This window comes from Juglans microcarpa x Juglans regia, chromosome 2D (genome assembly GCF_004785595.1).
Source record: "Juglans microcarpa x Juglans regia isolate MS1-56 chromosome 2D, Jm3101_v1.0, whole genome shotgun sequence".
Classification (NCBI taxonomy): Eukaryota; Viridiplantae; Streptophyta; class Magnoliopsida; order Fagales; family Juglandaceae; genus Juglans; species Juglans microcarpa x Juglans regia.
In genome coordinates, this window is record NC_054596.1 from 30,619,082 (window position 1) to 30,638,234 (window position 19,153).

The 19,153-nt window shown below is 35.6% G+C and overlaps 1 protein-coding gene and 2 long non-coding RNA genes across 5 annotated transcripts; 2 read left to right on the forward strand and 1 right to left on the reverse strand.

Annotated features, from left to right (window-relative positions):
- Nucleotides 1-242: 242 nt before the first annotated feature.
- LOC121248039 (glucan endo-1,3-beta-glucosidase 5) lies at nucleotides 243-2,879 on the forward strand. The gene is made up of 2 exons (XM_041146394.1): nucleotides 243-706; nucleotides 1,675-2,879. The coding sequence occupies exons 1-2, from the start codon at nucleotides 351-353 to the stop codon at nucleotides 2,804-2,806; spliced, it is 1,488 nt and encodes a 495-aa protein (XP_041002328.1). The 5' UTR covers nucleotides 243-350; the 3' UTR covers nucleotides 2,807-2,879.
- Nucleotides 2,880-6,240: 3,361 nt separating this feature from the next.
- On the forward strand, nucleotides 6,241-8,718 carry LOC121250960. Of its 2 annotated transcripts, XR_005937897.1 has the most exons (4): nucleotides 6,241-6,501; nucleotides 7,355-7,447; nucleotides 7,739-7,809; nucleotides 8,384-8,718. It is a non-coding gene; the product is annotated as an uncharacterized LOC121250960 (long non-coding RNA). The 2 variants fall into 2 exon arrangements; XR_005937898.1 differs by lacking the exon at nucleotides 7,739-7,809 and having other exon boundaries at nucleotides 6,270-6,501.
- A 162-nt stretch (nucleotides 8,719-8,880) lies between these two features.
- On the reverse strand, nucleotides 8,881-10,829 carry LOC121248057. Of its 2 annotated transcripts, none has more exons than XR_005937393.1 (2): nucleotides 10,458-10,829; nucleotides 8,881-9,505 (listed from the first exon to the last, which is right to left on the reverse strand). It is a non-coding gene; the product is annotated as an uncharacterized LOC121248057 (long non-coding RNA). The 2 variants fall into 2 exon arrangements; XR_005937392.1 differs by lacking the exon at nucleotides 10,458-10,829 and adding an exon at nucleotides 9,582-9,619 and having other exon boundaries at nucleotides 8,951-9,505.
- Nucleotides 10,830-19,153: the final 8,324 nt, after the last annotated feature.

The window sequence follows — 19,153 nt, forward strand, 5'->3', positions numbered from 1 at the left end:
AATGGGTTTTTGGGTACAAGGAATGGCATCACGTACGGAATGATCAAGAAGTTAACTCCATTCCTTGCTTAATGCCTAGAATATTGTACTTCTTTCTCTCTCTCTGGTTGAGTCCAATATCGGAAACAAGGCACGTAGTTCGCAATACAAATGGGTTTCCTTTGGAATCCGGTTCCTTAATGAATCTTTATGTAATCCCTTACCTTTCTTTTCATAAAAGGAAATTTATGCACTTGCGTACCTTGTGGTATGATCCATTCGAAATATCACTTCATATACACTTGAGTTTGGGACAGGGAACTCCAAAAAACCTGAGCGATTCAGGCTGTACGTACAGGTACCACCAGAACATGAACATGGGTTTCCGCTACTTCGTATGGTTTTTGTTGCTCTGCATCATCGTTAATGACGGAAGTTTAGCGATTAAGGGGGTCCTAGGCCTGGCTTGTAACTGGGGAACACGTTCAACACATCCTCTCTCACCTAACATAGTGGTCAAGCTCTTGAAAGACAACGGATTCAATAAAGTGAAGCTCTTTGAAGCAGATCCTGGGGCTCTTAAAGCTCTTGGGAAATCAGGTATCCAGGTTATGCTTGGGATACCCAATGAGTTCTTGGCACCACTTGCAAGTAGCGTCCGAGTTGCCGAGGAGTGGGTTGCCCGTAATGTCTCGTCCTTCGTTTCCAGTTTTGGGGTCGATATAAAGTAAATATTCGATTTCTTTCATTTTAACAAGCTTTTCGGTATCATCGGAATTAATTTACGTTTTCATTCCCATGCCAAGCAGGAATATTATTCTTTTCTAGATAACCATGATTAATACTTATATATTTCAAGGAATTAGATGAGTATGCATGCACAAAATAGTGAATGAAAAATTCTTCTGATTGTCAGTCACTATTCATCATCTCACACTTTACATCCTATGAACAAGTTATAAGTGCGGAGTATTGAAATAAATAGTAACTGATGCATTTCTTGTAGTAAATTTTCCAGAAACCTGATCAATATTTAACTGATGCATTTCTTGAGTTCATGCAGTACTATGTAGACCATTATATATAGGCCCAGGAAGATGTTCTTTGCATGTGTACTTTCGTATACCGCTTTGCATTTGGTTTATATCTTTTCGCTTGATAGACTTTATTTTTTGACCAACAGATCTAACACTTTTGCTGCTTTACAAATCATTTTGAAGATCACATGCATGCATAAACTTCAAATTCCTATTCAAATGAAGTTGATGTCCAAGTTTATCAGGATATCTCTAATTTCTTAGAATTGATATTTGCAAAGATGGTCTCCTACTTCCTTGTTATGACATATACTTTTGTATTAACACCACTTATCCGAATAGTTTGGTTAGATCGAAGAGATAATTTTAAGAGTATGAGTAGCACCGCTCCAAGTGACCGTTAGGTTAAATTAGTTTTTTTATTTTTTTTAATTTTTTTATTAATATTTTTTTATCATTTTAAAACATTTTTAAAAAATATCAATACACTAATAGTCAATTCTTTAACTATTAAGTAAAGAAAAAAATTAAAATACATGAAGTGTCAAAATAAGAGTACAACTTGAGTGTACAAAATAATATTTTTCTAAATTTCATAGATGTATTGAAGTACTGTGCTTAACATCATATCTTTTATGTTTTCAAATGGAAAGCACAGATATGTAGCAGTGGGTAATGAACCTTTCCTCAAGACATACAAAGACAAGTTTGTAAATAGCACATTTCCGGCCATCCAAAATATTCAAGCTGCCCTAATAAAAGCTGGCTTAGGCCGACAGGTGAAGCTGACAGTCCCTCTAAACGCAGATGTCTACGAGACCGACACCGATGTTCCCTCCGGTGGAAACTTCCGACCCGAAATCCAAGATCTCATGGTCTCCATCATCAAGTTCCTCAGCGATAATGGCGGAATCCTTACCATCAACATCTATCCATTTCTCAGCCTCTATGCCGACCCCCATTTCCCTCTAGACTATGCTTTCTTCAATGGCAGTGCCGCCCCAGTTGTGGATGGCTCCATCTCGTACACCAATGTCTTGGACGCCAACTTCGATACCCTTATTTCGGCTCTTGAAAAGAACGGCTTCTCCTCCATGCCCGTCGTCGTCGGGGAGGTTGGATGGCCGACGGATGGCGACAAGCATGCCAACATAGAGCTTGCCCAAAGATTCAACCAAGGCCTGTTTGATCGCGTAAGAGCAGGACAAGGCACCCCGAAGCGCCCTACTCCAACCGATATTTACGTTTTTGCTCTCATAGATGAGGACGCCAAGAGCATCGATCCTGGGAATTTTGAACGGCATTGGGGTGTCTTCAATTACGATGGAACCATCAAATACCCGTTGGATATGGGTAACGGTCGGAATCTTGTGGCGGCAAAGGGAGTCAAATATCTGGCGAGGGAATGGTGTGTGATGGCGCCAGAGGCAAGTCTTTCCGACCCCAATCTACCGGAGAGCATAAGCTACGCGTGTAGTTACGCGGATTGCACCAGTCTGGGATATGGATCGAGTTGCGGAATGTTGGACGCGAGGAGCAATGTTTCTTATGCTTTTAATGCATATTACCAGACCATGGATCAGAGGAAAGGTGCATGCCAGTTTAATAATTTGTCAGTAGTGACGACTAAAGATCCATCTCAGGATACATGTCGATTTCAGATCATGATGGACCTTGGGACGCACGAGAAGTCACGGTCTCCAACGTCACTGGCCGTTGGAAGAAGCCAGATGGACTCACTCTTATTCGTGACTGTGCTTCTTGTCCTGATTACTTCAATCATTTGTTGATTTCAGCAGTTAGTATTCTTGATGTCTATGTATATGAACATGAAACTATTCAATTTTATTTTTTAAAGCGCAATTCTTTTGAATGAATATAATTATAATTCTTCGGATTAATTTCGGGTCATTTCCATGCACATGTTTACATGTTAATGGGTGTAAAGGCGAAACTACTTGGATGTATTGCACACCCAACTATAGTGCAGCGTACGTGCATGGTCTATTTATAGATATCAATTACAGATAAGTTTGACTAGGAGCCCAACAAACAGAAGTAGACTTGTAAAGACTGCATGGACAGTTTGAGAACTACTCTATGACTAAATCAGTGAAGACTTTGTTTTATCTTGATTATCTTGAGAAGCACTTCTGTGTTTGACAACGGCTTGAGCATTATCCTTGATATGCCCCCGCAAGCCCAATGATGGTGGGACAACATTGAGCTTCATTCTGATTGAAGCAACTCTGGCTGAGGACAACGGCTTTGTAAAAATGTCTACAATTTGGGTGGATAGGAACTGGTTGGTCAGGTCAGCATATCTTGAAAAAAATGGAAGTCAATCTCAACATTCTTGGTACGAGTATGGAATACTGGATTTATACAAAGATAACACTATAACAATTTTGAGCTTTTGGGACGAAATTATTTAGGGACAAATAAAATTTCATCTCTAAAAGTTATTTTTTGGGATAAAATTTAAATTTTGTCCCAAAAAATTGATGACTTTACAAAATCGTTCGAATAGTAAAATAACCGTTCGAACAGTATTTTTTGTGACGAATTAAATCGTCTCATAAAGTTTTTTTCGTTTAAACGGAAAAAACACGTTCGAACAGTAAAATCTTGACGGAGAAGTAATTTATTATGGCGGGAAAAGTTCACAACTATTCGAACGAAAATTATTTTTGTTCGAAAGGAAAATATTTAGTGGCAAAACCTAGCGGGAAGCTTTCTAAAATGTTCGAATGGAATATATTTAGTTTGAACATATTTAAGCACCACATTTATACATTTGAACTTATAATATTAATCTCGATACGAAACTCAAAATATAAAAAATATATATCATATGTACAAATTCATTAATTAATTTTATGTAATTAATTTAAAAATATTTTAATGATTTCTTTTATGTTAAATAAAATTTTTAGTTAAATAAATATTATCAACCCTACACCACATAATATAAATAAATAATTACTCCAAAAAAGATAAAATATTTAATTTACAACTAAAGTAAATTATCAAAACACCATATATACTGTCCATAACTATAACAAAAAAAAAATATAAATAAAAAATAGAAACTACTATGTTGCGAGATCTTTACACACATCCTCGACTGCAGCTAATTGTCTCTCTACCTATGTCAGTAGAGTACTAAGCGTAACCTGAGTTGCATTATTGGCATTAATCTCTGTATGTAACTCATTAACCTTTGTACGTAACTCAGAGACGCTAGCCATAATCTCTGTATGCAACTCAGGATGGCAGTATGCATTTCATCAATCACCGTTGATGTGTGTATGCCAATCTCAGCACGTAGTATATCGGCCATCTCCTAACGAGTAGATGTGCGTGATGCCTCGGCCTGTGTAGATGTCTCACTAGCCGATACTCTAGTATCTCCTAGCTATGCATCTCTCTGAATATCAGTCATGTCAAGAATAACTCCACGAAAACAAAATCTCGAGTGTTCATGCTCCATGACAAGGTGGTGCTGTTGATCGGTCCCATCGGCTCCCAGGAACGCTCGGCAGCTTTTGGCATGATCTCAGCATGTAGCATAAATCTAGTGATAAAGATCCCAAATGGTAGTATATATGTTATAATGAACCGAGCCTCTGATCGGATCCTCTCAAATATATACCCCACGAGGTCGATCGGAATGTCACGAGTGACCTGTATCATAAATCTCGCTCGATCCATGCCAACCTCGGTCTTGTGCTACCGAGGGTCAATATTGTTGGCAATGATCAAATTCATGATCTTGAAGAAAGAAGATAAATCTGTCTGCCTAATACTCTTCGTCCCATCGTACACTAGAGCATTTGGACGAACAATGAAGTCTCTGACCTCGTGATCAGCAAATGTATCGATCTCATATGTGTAAATTGGTCCCTCGTCCTAAGACATCTCTACATCACCTAAAGGATCAGACTCTCTAGGCGGCAGGTTCGGATAGGCATCGACAAGCCTATGAATACCGAGATATGCAGCGAGTCTGTCCGCTGAAAATATAACAGAAGCTCCTCGGACATGGATCCTGTATGTCCCTCCATCGTCTGGGCTAGCACCACCAAACTCTTTATAGAACTCAGTAACGATCTCAATGTAGGAAATGAGCTTCATTCCTTATTCGCTGATTTAAGACTGGTGCTCAATTACGATCATTGAATACTGATGGGAGGGAATGATCCTCCCATATAAGAGCCACAAAATCAGATAGTTTTATCTGCCGCTCAAGTAAAACAGTCCGCTCTTGAACTGTTTGGATGGAAGGTTTCCCTGATCTACCACGTTTACGGCCCCTATAAGACATTATTATGAACCCGAAATTTTAAAAATAAAATATATATTCAACATTAGTGATAAAATCTAATTACGACGAAAAGATTTACAAATTATATACTAATAGCAATTTAATAAATTAATTGATAGAACAATTCAATGAAACGATGAAAACAATTTAATGAGCTAATACAAAGTAAATGGTTCAAACACAATATTAAGTAGTCGAACAACAAATTTACGTTCGAACAATAAAATGCACACCGTTCGAACATTTTAAAACTGTTTGAACGTAAAGGTTAAACTCATTCGAACGAAAACTAGATCAAGCTCGGCCATGGCGGAGTCAACTCAACGACCATGAAAACACTTAAAAATGCTTCGATTCTGTGAGTTTGTTCGACAAAACACATGCTACTCTTCATTTCTAAACTTCCTACGGTGGATTTGTGGTGTTCTATAGTGACTATTAATGAAAAAAATATAATTTTTCTAGAGAAAATAAATAAAATCATAAAATAAACGGTACAATAACTTTTAAAATGCATATATTCACTTGGGCGGAAGAGTGTTTGACATAGGTGATGATTACGGCGGCAGACAAAGGCGAATGATGGGCATTCAAACTTTTCTCTCGTTTTCAAATAGTGGGGACGGCAGTGTGAGAGAAAGTTCTGCTCGTAATAACTTATATGTGCATAACCATTCAAACGTTATATTTGACTATTTGAACGCTTTTAAAAGACTATATTTAACGTTCGAACGGTTTTTGTTTCATTTATATTAAATGTATATTATATTTATGAGTTATTTTACGGATGAGCCGTGATCCGTAGCACAGCTTAGCTGGCTTCTTTTTTTTTATTTTTTATTTTTCTAAATGCTCGTTTTATCCAAAATACCCAATTCGAAAACCCCATGTCGAAGCAAATCCCGCGTCGCCCAACACCTGCCCCGACTGCCCAGCACCACCCCCGACAGCCATCACTCAGTCCAACGCCACCCCCTGCCGCCCATCCCTCTGTCCTGCGCCGCCCCTCGTTCCTCCTCTGTCGCCACTTGAATTTACACATCCCGTGTCGCCCCAGCACCCGCATCGCGTCCCCTGCCCAGCGCCACCCCGCAATGGCCATCCCTCGGCCCAGCGACACCCAACGATGGCTCTCAAAACCTGTTGCGATCTCACAAGGTATAATTTTGTCTGGGCATTGTGTCCTTGCTGTCAATATTGGAGCTATGAGTGCTCTGGGTTGATGGGTTTTTCTTTTTAGAGAGTTTTGGTGCAAAAATGGTGGATCAGGGAGTTTTTGTATTGGAGCTATGAGCGCACTGGGTTCACATTAGGCTCACTCACAAACCATTCTCATATGGTACGCGTAATGCACAGTGCTCCAGAGGTATATATATACACGAGTCTTGGATACTAGGATTTGTTTTTTATTTGTGTTTGTTGCTGGCTTTAGAGTTTATGAACATGAAGATATTTGGTTCCTGAGACTGATGTTGGAAAAGAAACATGAATTAACAAGCATTATTATTTTTGCTAAGTTTTTCATTCCTCTTTAGGGTGTTCGGTTAAATTACGGGAAATCGTGTTTCGGAATCCAAAGAGATGATAAAGTCTTGTGAGTCTTTGTGATTCATATTGGTTTGATGTGTTCAGAATAGGATTTGAACTGAGTCGATTTTATTTGGTAGATCAATTATCATATCCATCTGGATTGAATTTCATGTGGTTGCAGACTTGGCCTTTCCTGGTTTTCCAAAGTTTGGGGTCTATATCGTTTGTTAGAACATGGTCAGTCCGAGATTATCATTCTTGGAATTTGATAGTGTTGAGGGTTCTATAAATGGCATTGTATATTATCCAAGTTGTTATTCTGGTTTTTTGAAAGTTTTCTCCGACTCTGTATTTGCAATGATATGGAATGCTCGAACTGATTCATTTCCTGTGGAAATCATTACTAACTCAACATTTCGATTATCTAATGTACAATTCTTTATTTCATTATCTAGTCTTTGACTTCTCTTTCTTGTTGCAGAACGTTTGTCATGCCTTCTAGGATGTGTATCAACCCAATACATAATAAGAAAGGAATCCTGCATCACTCTGTTAATGCAAGTTTAAAGGAAAGGTGAGTTCATTGAGTCTTTTTGTGTCTGTTGGTCTTTTCAGAATAAGGTGCTATGTTGTTATTGAAATGTCTATTTCAAAATTGTTACTTTATCCCTCTAATTTGAATTTTGACGGTTCCAGAAAAGATGCCTTCTAGGTTAGGTTTTATGGATGCAGCTTAACTTTATTTTATATTTTAATGTTATTTTATATCCTATGCATAAGGTGCACTTTAGCACTGTTCTCTTAAGCAGATTGGTGCTTGAAAGTGTGAATTCTTATTTCCCTGTGGTTTCTTGTTTCTAGAAAGATTCAATGGAAGATTATGTTGAGATAGTGTGATTGAGAAGCTGCTTCATGTTACAAAGGAATTAGAACCAGGTAATACAAAATTGCTTGCATATGATGGTGAATTCGGAACCAACTTAGGTACTTCAAGTCTGATATATCCTAAAGCAACCCTTTTCACCTAACCTTCTCTAGTTCCAAACCTCATAAAAACCCACTTTTGGTGTAATTCTTTAGTGCTATGGCTTTTCAGCAACCTTTTTCATTGCTGAATCTCCCGACCAAAATTAAATTACCATGACCATATGCACCTCACAGCAAATAATTTCTAAGAGCTTTTAAGCATTCACTCCATGTTACCTATATGCCCTCCTATGAAATTATTTCAGTCTTCTATAGTTCTTTTTTTTCTGTTTTGTTTAACCTAAATATTGAAAAGAACCACTCCATCTTTCTCGTTCTGTATTGTTTCATTCCAGAAGCAAATGTTTACTTTAAACTAAGATAGCACTCTGTATTCCTTTTAAAGAAGTAAAATTTAGTGCTCTTCATGCTCATGTTTTCACAAGTTTCATCAAGTTTTTTGGTTAACTGTTTCATGTCCATTTTGATCTTCCTTCGAATGAAAAATACAAGCGTTATTTAAATTTTATTTGTGTTGTCTCAGAATGTGCCCATATTGATGCTGTGTAACTCAATGGAGATTTTGCCAAGTCATGGAGATGATGAAGACATGTGGAGATGCACTTGCTGTTGCTTGTGTAGATTCTAGGCTAGGAGTTTGGACCTTGGTGTGCAAACACTTGTTTCTTTGTGGGGATGTTGTACTGTAATTTTTGTACAGTTTGTTGATGCTATAAGTTGGCCCATTTTATTGTGTCAATGCTTGCACATTCTTGACACCAGCAAATTAGGGTGGTTGCACTGTTATGTGGATGGCAAATCATATTTATGGTTGTTATGTGAGCAGGTTGTCATGCATTTCCAAATTGATTGCACAAATCTAGAAGTTATTGTTTTTATTTTTCTTTCTTAATAAGTATACAATTTTCATCTGCAATAACTAGCTGGTTCCATTGAAAGTGGACGTTAGTTTCAAATTTCTAGCTGAAAATTGTAACAATCAAGCATGATCAAAGCATGAGCCATGAGGAAACCGTAACAATCAAGCAAGGATATTTTATTTTAATAATATTCCAATGTTTCTATTGTTTCGTCAAACTCAAACCAGAAGTACATAAATAAATCAACACCAGCTTTATTACTGAGGACTGGCTGGCACTACTATTTAAGGGTAGGTACCATTACATAGTGGGATGTACATTTGATACATACAAAGTAGATGCTACCCAGTTATTTACATGTTACAATTTATTCGAACCATGCAAAAACTATTACAATTGATACAACTCAATACAAACAAAATAATTTTTCATTTTGCTTCTAAAGATTTGCCTCTCTCTCTCTCTCTTACTTTATTTTCCTTTTTCCGAACTTCATACTCGCATCACAACACGTCATCCCACCTCTTCCAAACTACATTATTTCTTGTAAGCTTCTGAACGATATCCCCCGTGTCACTGTACCTTTCAGTCTGCTGGTGGTCAAAACTTCAAAGAACTCTAGCCAACAGCTCCATAATCAAATTGTATCTGTTCTACCAATACTAGCAACTAAAAGCAAACTGAACGTGAGTTACTCATTTAAACTCCCATTTAAGATGAGTCTTTCACACAAATCTAGATATCTAGCAAGGAACATAGAGATTAGACTGAATGGGCACAGGACCCTGCAATAAGAATGACAGGTAAAATTATAATCGATGCAGATTAAAAACCAGTAGAAGCTACTTCAGAGATTCTTACACTTGAAATGAGTTCAAATGCAACCTCTTTCACTTCTTTCTATTTTTGTTTTCTAGTCCATGCCATCATCAACATTTTGACTGGGCCACGAACTCTCTTCACCAAAAGGTTCACTAGCTTGTATTTTCTTAGATCTTGAAGTTTATGAGGATACCCATACAGAAAGCATCCAAATAGAGAAACAATTTCCATATGCAACATAAGTGTACAAAGTTATCTTTCAAGGCAAAGCTGCCTGGTTCTAGACGGTTACCATTTTCATTCTAGAATGCCAATCAATTTAGAGATGACTGTCTTAGTGATGGCTAGACAGTTACTACTACTCTTGATGATACCAGTGATGCAGATGATGATGATATAGAATACAACAAAATCCTTTTTGTATAGTTGAAGAAATTAAATTCACCATGATGCAATCAAGCCCATTTCTTAATTTCGTACATAATCCATAGGAACATCAGCAAAGCGAGAATTAAAGCAAGAGAAAAATGACCAAACTTTGTTAGAAATATCCATGTATCAATTTAAACCCATAAGAATATGATGATGATCAGTATTTCAAGAAAACAAAAAGCACAAGATTTCCACAAACGTCAGCCAAAACTTCAGGGGAAAAATACACAGAACCCATTTGATAAAGAACAAAAATTAGATAGACAAACAAGAAAGAAAATAGAACTCAGATTAAAGCACAGAAGAGAAAGAAAATAGAACTCAGATTAAAGCACAGAAGCGTCATGCCAACCGAGCCATACGTCGAAGTAGTGAAACATAGAAACAACAGAGAAAGTAAATGTACAAAGTCATGAGCCGCATATTCTTGTAAGACCCAGAAATGGTAATAATAGAAGAGAAGAATGAGAGCGCTCCCTCTACCTCTAGTAGAAAGCAGTAGCTTTGAGTCGCCTGCTCAAACACAGAAACCCCATTTGGTACGAGCCATGTCTGTACGCTTGGATTCTTTCTATTGCAGGTCGCTGATTTACATTTTGGGAGAAATCTAAAGGAATGGAGGGGGTGCTAGGTAGAGGGAGGGTCGATGGCGACGGGGCAACTTTGAAGAGAATGGGTGACGCGGGGATGGGGGTGGGGGGGCTGGCGGGCGGGCGGGGGAAGAGGATGGCGACGGGACTCAGAATTTCAAATGCGTGAGAGAGGAATGTGCAATAGCGAGAAGGAGGGAAAAACAAATTACTTTCCACGTAAGGTGTGTCTCGGCTGATTCGAAACAGGGGCTGATACGAAGAGTTATTCTATATTTATAATCCTATAATTTAATATAATATTATAGTAGATTATATATACTGTAATATATATGCAATATTATAGTATATTATAATATATATATTATGATAATATAATACTTTAAATGAAAACATAATAACTTATATATATATTTTATTATAGTATAATAGTAATATATCATAATACTTTACTATCAAAGTGTTATATATGATAATATATATATATATATATGATAGTATATAGTACTATATACTATGAGTTTATACTTAACAAATATATATCATACTATATAGTCTAATATACTTTACTATATATGTTATATATGATTGGTGGGATTTACTAATACACATGATCTTATATTTTCCTTTATACTAATTTAGTATAGTATATATCATATATTACTAATATATATGATAGTATATATTACTAATAGATATCATCTTACATTTTTATAGTATACTTTAGTATAGTATAATATATACTATACTATATATATGATATTTAGTATAGATTACTATATATATGATAGTATATCTTATTATATATATGATAGTATATATTACTAATACATATGATCTTATAGTACTTTTTATTTAATGATGAAAATAACTATATTTAAACATTAAGGTGATTTGTTCGAACGGTATTCGTGAACCATTCGAAGGCTTTATTTGCGTTTGAACTTATGAAAAAAACATTCAAACGGTTTAATTGCAGTGGTGGAAAAATATCCCTCGAATTAATGACTTTAGATTACCATTCGAATATTCTTTGTCATCATTCAAACAGATTATTGCAGTGGTGGAAAAATACCCTGCCAATTAATGACTCTGGATTACCATTCAAATGTCCTTTGTCAAAGTTTGAGTGGTTTATTGCAATGGTGGAAAAATATTCCACCAATTAACGAGTCATGGATTACCGTTCGAATGACATTTTTCATCGATAAAACGACGTTGAAGAAATTTGTGCAAGAGGGAAAATTGGCGCGCTAAAATTATTTCGCGTTCAACTGCACTTTATTTACGTTCGAACGGTTAGTGAGAACTTAAAATCTTCATGCACGCTGTCAATTCCTCATTTGTCTCTTGTCTTTTTCTCCCTTTTTCGTTTTCTCTCCAAAATCTTACATTTTCTTCACACAATCCTTCATTCTATCATCTTAAAAAGAGGATTGCACACTTAATTTGCTTAAAGGTATGACTTTCTTTACCATTTTACTTTTAAATCTATTATTAATTCTATTTTTTTTAATATATTGTGTAAGTGTTTATAGGAGAAATTTATAGTTTAATATAGTTATTTATTGATTTTGTAGTTTATACATATTGTGTAGGTATTTGTTAGATTAAATACAAAATATGTTTATTAGAGGGTTGTTATCCGAAGTATATATGTTGTATATTTGTTAGTTCAAAGTATATATGTTGTATGTTTGTAGTATTTTCTGAATATGAGTTTGTGATGTTTTGTGAGATTGTGTCTCGTCTGAACTGGCTGGTGTTTGGAATCTGGGTTGAGACCATTTGAACGCAGTAATATACCGTTCGAACGGATAAACATGTTCGAACAAAATATTACCATGTTCGAACGGTTGTAAAAACTATTTTAAACTATCATATAAATATGTAATATTATAGTAGATTATATATAGTATATATATGTAAGAATTAATAATATTTAAACTCATATTAATATTTAAAAGATAATAGTTGTAATCTTACAACTAACTTAAAAGAGGTTAAAATTATATTATAATAACATAAGAATTATTAATACGTAAACTCATATTAATACTTAACAGATAATAGTTGTAAAATCTATCTTCCAACTAACTTAAAAAATAATAAAATTAAATTATAAATAACTTTAAAATAATAAATATAAGAATTAATAATACTTAAATTCATATTAATACTTAAAAGATAATAAACATGATATATTTAGGATACTTAAAATACCCATGATATATATAAATACTTAAAATAGTTTGATAATTAAAATAAATAATTAAGATTTGGGGATTCTCTTATCTTCTATTCTCGTATTTTTTATTATTCTTGTGTTTTAATATCGTATCTTCTACTTGGCATTGAAATAAATCTTAGACCCGTTTGAGAGTTATCAATCATGTTGAATGGTTGATTGATAACTCTTGAGTTGTTCAGAGTGGACAGTTTGGGATTGTAAGATTATTCTTGCAAACTATCAAACTATATCTATTGCATCCGATATTATGATTTTGGCAGAATCATCTCTTATTATTCTCTGGATATGCAGTTTCAGTAAAAGTGCATCGATGTATTACTCATCGGTGTGCACGACCAAACGAGCATATTTGGAGAACTATGAGGAGATGCTGCTGAAATTTTGTTGGACGTGATAGATAATAGTTGGTAGATTGGTGATTATGATATTACAATTCTAAATGAGATAGGACCAACTACACGGTGAAATGAAGAAATTGCACAATATGTTAGATAATTGATTGTTTGTTGATGCACGTGACTGCTTGCAATAGGATATTAGACATGGATAAGAGTTGGATGCGAGTTAGAGATCAATTGAGTGAGGATTACAATGTATACGCTGAAGGAGTTAAGAAACTTTTGGAGTTCACATTCTGTACAATTGGCAGTGAGGTCGTATTAGATGCCCATACCAACTTTGCAAGAATTTACGTTCTCATAAGATAGAGTTGATGAGAGAGCATCTGTTTGTCAAAGGTATTGACCAAGGTTATACCGATTGGATCTTACATAGAGAATCGTATCCTACGTCATTTGAACTTCGAGATGAAGAAGATGATATCTATGAATATGTACATCTTGAGGTTGTTGGTGACGATCCCGAAGAGGATATGCAGCAAATGCTGGGTGACATTAGTGCGGAAATGTTTATGGATAAAAGTGGAATAGATCCATCAAATTCAAATGATCCATGCCATGACACTTTTACCCATTTGTGGAATGATTCACAGCGTGAGTTATATCTAGGGTGTAGAAGGCACAGTAAGTTGTCATATACAGTTAGACTGCTTCATATAAAATCCATGTGCCGAATATCTATTAAGGTTGTCAATATGTTGCTCGAGCTGTTTAAAGAGGCACTTCCATCAGAAAATATTTTACCCCGCAACTTCTACGAAGTAAAATAGTTGAAAAAAGGACTCGGGTTTGATTACAATGTAATACATGCATGTAAGAATGATTGTGTGTTATTTTGGCGAGAGAATAAGCAGTTGAACGAGTGTCCCATTTGTCATGAATCAAGATAGACAACTGAGAAGCAGAATGTGCCGCGGAAGGTTGTACATCACTTTCCATTGATACCTAGATTACAACGGTTATTTATGTCACGTTCAACGGCTGTGGATATGACATGTCACTAATCATCTAGAGTCAAGAATGATAATATTTTGTTACATTTTGCAGACTCTCAAGTTTGGAAGGAATTTGACTTGGAAAACCCATGATTTGCTGAAGAACCTTATAATGTTTGACTTGGGTTAACAACAGATGGATTTAATCCGTTTGGGAACATGAGTACTAGTCATAGTACTTGGCCAGTTGTACTAATGCCGTACAATCTACCACAGTAGAAGTGTATGAAAGATCCATATTTCATGATGAGTTTGCTCATTCCAGGTCCGAGATCACCAGGAAATGATATAGACATACATTTGCAGCCACTGATAGTAGAATTGAAAGATTTGTAGGAGAATGGGGTCTTAACATTTGATTCATTAACAGGCAAGTCGTTCAAGATGCATGTTGCGGTGTTATGGACAATAAATGATTTTCCTGATTATGGAAACTTGTCAGGTTGGAGCACTAAGAGGAAATTGGCATGTTCGACTTGTAACAAACATACCCAATCTAAATGGCTTACGTATGGGAGGAAGTTATGCTTCATGGGTCATTGTCGATTTTTACCTGGTGACCATAGATGGTGTGGAAATGGTAGGATGTTTGATAACATTGTTGAATGGGGGCACCATCTACCATTCTTGTCTAGCGAAGATGTTATTGCACAGTTTGTGGATGTCAGAAGTAATAATTTTGGTAAAAAACAATGGAAGAGAAAACGAAATGTGAATGAGTTGAATTAGACAAAAAAATATATATTTTTTGAACTCCACTGCTAGTCGACATTAAAATTGCGGCATAATCTCGATATTATGCATATTGAAAAAAAGATATGCGAGTCTGTGTTAGGAACGTTGATGTCAATTGAAGATAAACCAAAAGATAATATAAACTCACGGAAAGATCTAAAGCAGTTGGGAATTAGACCTAAAATGCACTTGCAACAAAATGGTTCGTCTGTTTACATGCCAATTGGGTGGCATAGATTGTCAAGGAACGAAAGAGCTATATTTTGTAAGTGATTGTAGAAGATTAAATTACTGGACGGGTATGCCTCAAATTTAACAAGGTGTGTGCGAACAAATGACTGAAAAATTACTGAACTAAAAAGCCATGATTGTCATGTATTTTTACAACGTATCTTACCTGTTGGTATCCGTGGGTTCTTGACCAGAGATGTGCGGATTGCGTTAATTGAGCTGGGTGCATTTTTTAAAGATTTTTGTGCTAGAACGTTGAATGTAGAAGTTTTGGATTGTATGGAATGAGAAATTGCAAATATATTATGTAAGTTGGAGAGTATTTACCCATCGTCATTATTCGACATCATGGTTCACTTAGCCGTTCATTTGCCATGTGAGACTCGACTTGCAGGACCAGTCCAATATAGATGGATGTATCCCATTGAATGGTTTCTTCGAAAGTTGAAACGCACAGTAGGTAATAAGGCCCGTCCGAAAGGATCAATTGCAGAAACATATATTGATAATGAGTGGCATACATTCTGTTCCAAATACTTCCACGGCGTTGACACAAGATTTGATCGGCCGGAAAAAAATTTTGTTGATGTTGACCAAGCAAGAAAATAGAACGGATTTTCTGTATTTTTTCAACAAGTACATCCACTTAGTGCTCATTGTAGTTATGATTTGTGTGAAAGGGAGTTCGAGAAAGCTCAGTGGTACGTGCTAAATAATTGCCCAGAGATAGAGAGCCACTTGAAGTAAGTCCAAATTAATTGTTAATTAATCATTGAATTTACTTATTAAACAATTATACGAATATACTTATTGTTGGTAATTTTAAATTTCAGTGATCATATTAACGTGGTAAAAGAACTGGGAGTAAATGATATAGACCAGAGACATGAACAGGAGTTCCCGAAATGGTTTGAACAAAGGGTAATGACATTAATACAGATGCAATTTTGCACTTAACATATTTAAAATAGAGAGGATTGTTAAAGGTTAAATATTTATACTTTATTTAATACGTAGGTTGTATAAACGCATGCGAGTAATCCAAACGATATATCAGGCAAACTATATGCACTGGCGCGTGGCCCCCCGAGACACGCTACTCAATATTCTGCATGTATTTCTCGAGAAAGTAGGTATCATACAATTGATTGAGAACTTTATAGGAAAACACAAAATAGTGGTATCTTTGTCGAAGGAAGTCATGATGGAGATAATGTTGATTTCTATGGAGTTATTGATAGAGTGACAATAATGTATTAAATAAGTATAAAGTTGAGTCAATTTTGGAACAAGATCACGTTACATGCTAGTTTAATACATTAAAAAAAAAATGAATGAAAGTTTAATACAAAATCACGTTACATGCTAGTTTACACGAGGACATTAACATCTTTCTCCCTCTCTTGTTCTCTCCCTTTCTCTTTCCCTCTTTATTTTCTTTTCCAACCCTAGACTCCAGTGATGAACCGCATGAAACAGGAGGGGATAACCAACTCATGGAATATTTGAGAAAGAAAGTGGAGCAGAGGTGGGTGCGGGAGCATAAGAAGGGGAAAGATTCGTGTGAACGAAGAGTCTTTTTGGACAGAGCAGATTTTGGGAAAATTCTTGTTGTGCTGTGTTTTTCCGCTGGGCAGAATTGGATGATGCTTTATTTTACTTTTTTCTTTCTTCTCTTGGGTTTTTACCAACACAAGATGTGTGAGTAAATTTCCAAAAAAACTTAGGCTCGAGATTTCTTTGAGCGGTTTGGGTTTCCTAGGGTTTGTGGTTTCTATTGTGCTTAGCAAGTAGTATCCAGAAAGTTTTCTTATCAGCTATTATTTGAGGCCATTCTAGAGCTCACTTACCTATCCTTGATCCATCATTGATTGAAGGGCACGATGTATTCTTGGTTCGTGTGAGACTTTGGTTTTGTTAGCACACCTAACGATAGGTTGGTGTCAATTTACTGGAGGTATTTCAGAGTTTATTTTGAGCGTGAATCATATATATTCACTAGACATTTTGTTCATGACCAAAATGATGTTTGAAGGAAATTGGAAAATTCTAACCCTCCTTGTGGAACCAATCCATGAGAAGGAACCCGCAGCCTAAGTGTTTGACAAAAAGTCCCTTAGATATTGAAAATGTTATTTTAGTTTTTTTTGTTTGTTTCATTGAATCTGCAAAGACCAAGTGTTGTTGAAAGAATTTCCAAAAAAAGATTTAGTAGAATAGAAGCATTGTTCAAGTAGAAGGGAAAGGAAGATTAAATCACATCATCTCATCTCATTGCATACCAACTTAGTTCTTTGAAAAACTTTAATCCCTATGAAATCAACCTTGGTACTCTTCCTAGAAACAACTACATATCTTCTGCACTTGGGAGACACTTTAATCGACGAGACAGTTATCGTAAATATAATTGGAATGAGATATGTGGGGGAGCTTGTGGTTTATATATTTAAGTGTAATTTATGAGATTTAAGCAATCCTCAAAGGGGAAATGCTAGGATGAATATTTTCTGAGTATTAATACATCAAAAAAATAGTATGAAGATAATCATTTTATTTTGGCTTCCCAAGTATCTCAAGTATTCTATTTAAATGATCCTCAGTTAGGAAATTAATGACAAATAGTACAAAAGTTTTCTGCTAGAAATATTTATGATGTTATCCCTGAGGCAGAGGGACAAGATGAAAAAAGATCCATCTACTCAAGAAACATACCAAGAGAGTTAACCTGCTTTTAACTTATTTGTGGATTTGAGCCAGTATAAGATGATCCTATTACATAGGGAAGATATTGAGGCTAAAATAGTAGAGGCGACAGTTGATTAAAGTGTTGACTCATCTGAAGTATCTACAGATGATGAGAGCGGATCTATAGATGAAACTGATACAAATGATTGATCGATTTTGTGTTTACATTATACAGTATTTCGCAATTATGCCACCAAAGAAGAAGGAAGTTCGCATCTCATCTCCACCTGTTCCTAGCTCTCCGTCTGACTCAACATTAGAGACTGGCTATACGAAACAAGATAAATAGTTAATACTCATTTTTTCAATTAAGATATATAATAATTGATACAAAGGAAATAACTAATATTATTTTATAGAGATAACAGTACAATCTTGTCACAGACGAGGCACTACTAGATGTGTGAAGTTGGAAAAATATCGTAAAGTAGGTAAAATTAAAGTTAACATTCCTGATGAACATATCGGAGGCTAGGGACAACAAGCAACTTGGCTTGCATCGCATGTGGGTGTACTTACACGGACGTATGCACTTTTGGTTATGAGTTCATGGCATAAAGTCCCGCAAGATGTGAAAGAGCTTATAAAGAAGCGTTGTTTGGTACGTAATATTTAAATAATAAATTTATATTGATGTTATTTAATATTCTAAATGATAATATCTTTGTGTATATACTTTTTCAAGGATGACTTCGAACTAAATTTTGGACTGAGAGAGGAGCGTACGACTGTCGAATAGCTGATGTGTAATACATTCTACAAGTATATGACAAGGTGTCATGAGCATTACAAGAAGTACGAGAACAAGGAAGATGCACACCAGCATCATTTTCAGGATGTCCGACCTGAAGAATGGGGAAAACTTTGCAACATGCCTGAGGATCCATCATATAAGGTAAATTAAATGAATTCTTTATGTGTCATATTTATAATTTTCACTTACTAACTTTTACAATTTCTATGTAGGAGTGAAGTTCTATAAACAAAACGAATAGATCGAAGTTAAAGAGTCATCATCATGCAGGCTCAAGATCTTTCCACTGCCTCTCTCAGAAATTGGTAATGTACTTCTTTTTTATTCTATATAGTTTGTTTTTAATATAGACTTTATATCTTAACAATGTCTATTGTAGAAAGAGTCAGACAACAATTATGATCTGACAAAATTATATGATGCATCACATACTAATAGTAATGGAGAGTGGATTCATCCCCATGCTCGTGAGAATTATGT

Excerpts from the sequence above, each read along its gene's own strand:
- LOC121248039 (XM_041146394.1), top strand. The coding sequence starts at position 351 with ATGAACATGGGTTTCCGCTACTTCGTATGGTTTTTGTTGCTCTGCATC. Across the intron at positions 707-1,674 it reads AGTTTTGGGGTCGATATAAA|ATATGTAGCAGTGGGTAATG; the intron begins GTAAATATTCGA and ends TGGAAAGCACAG.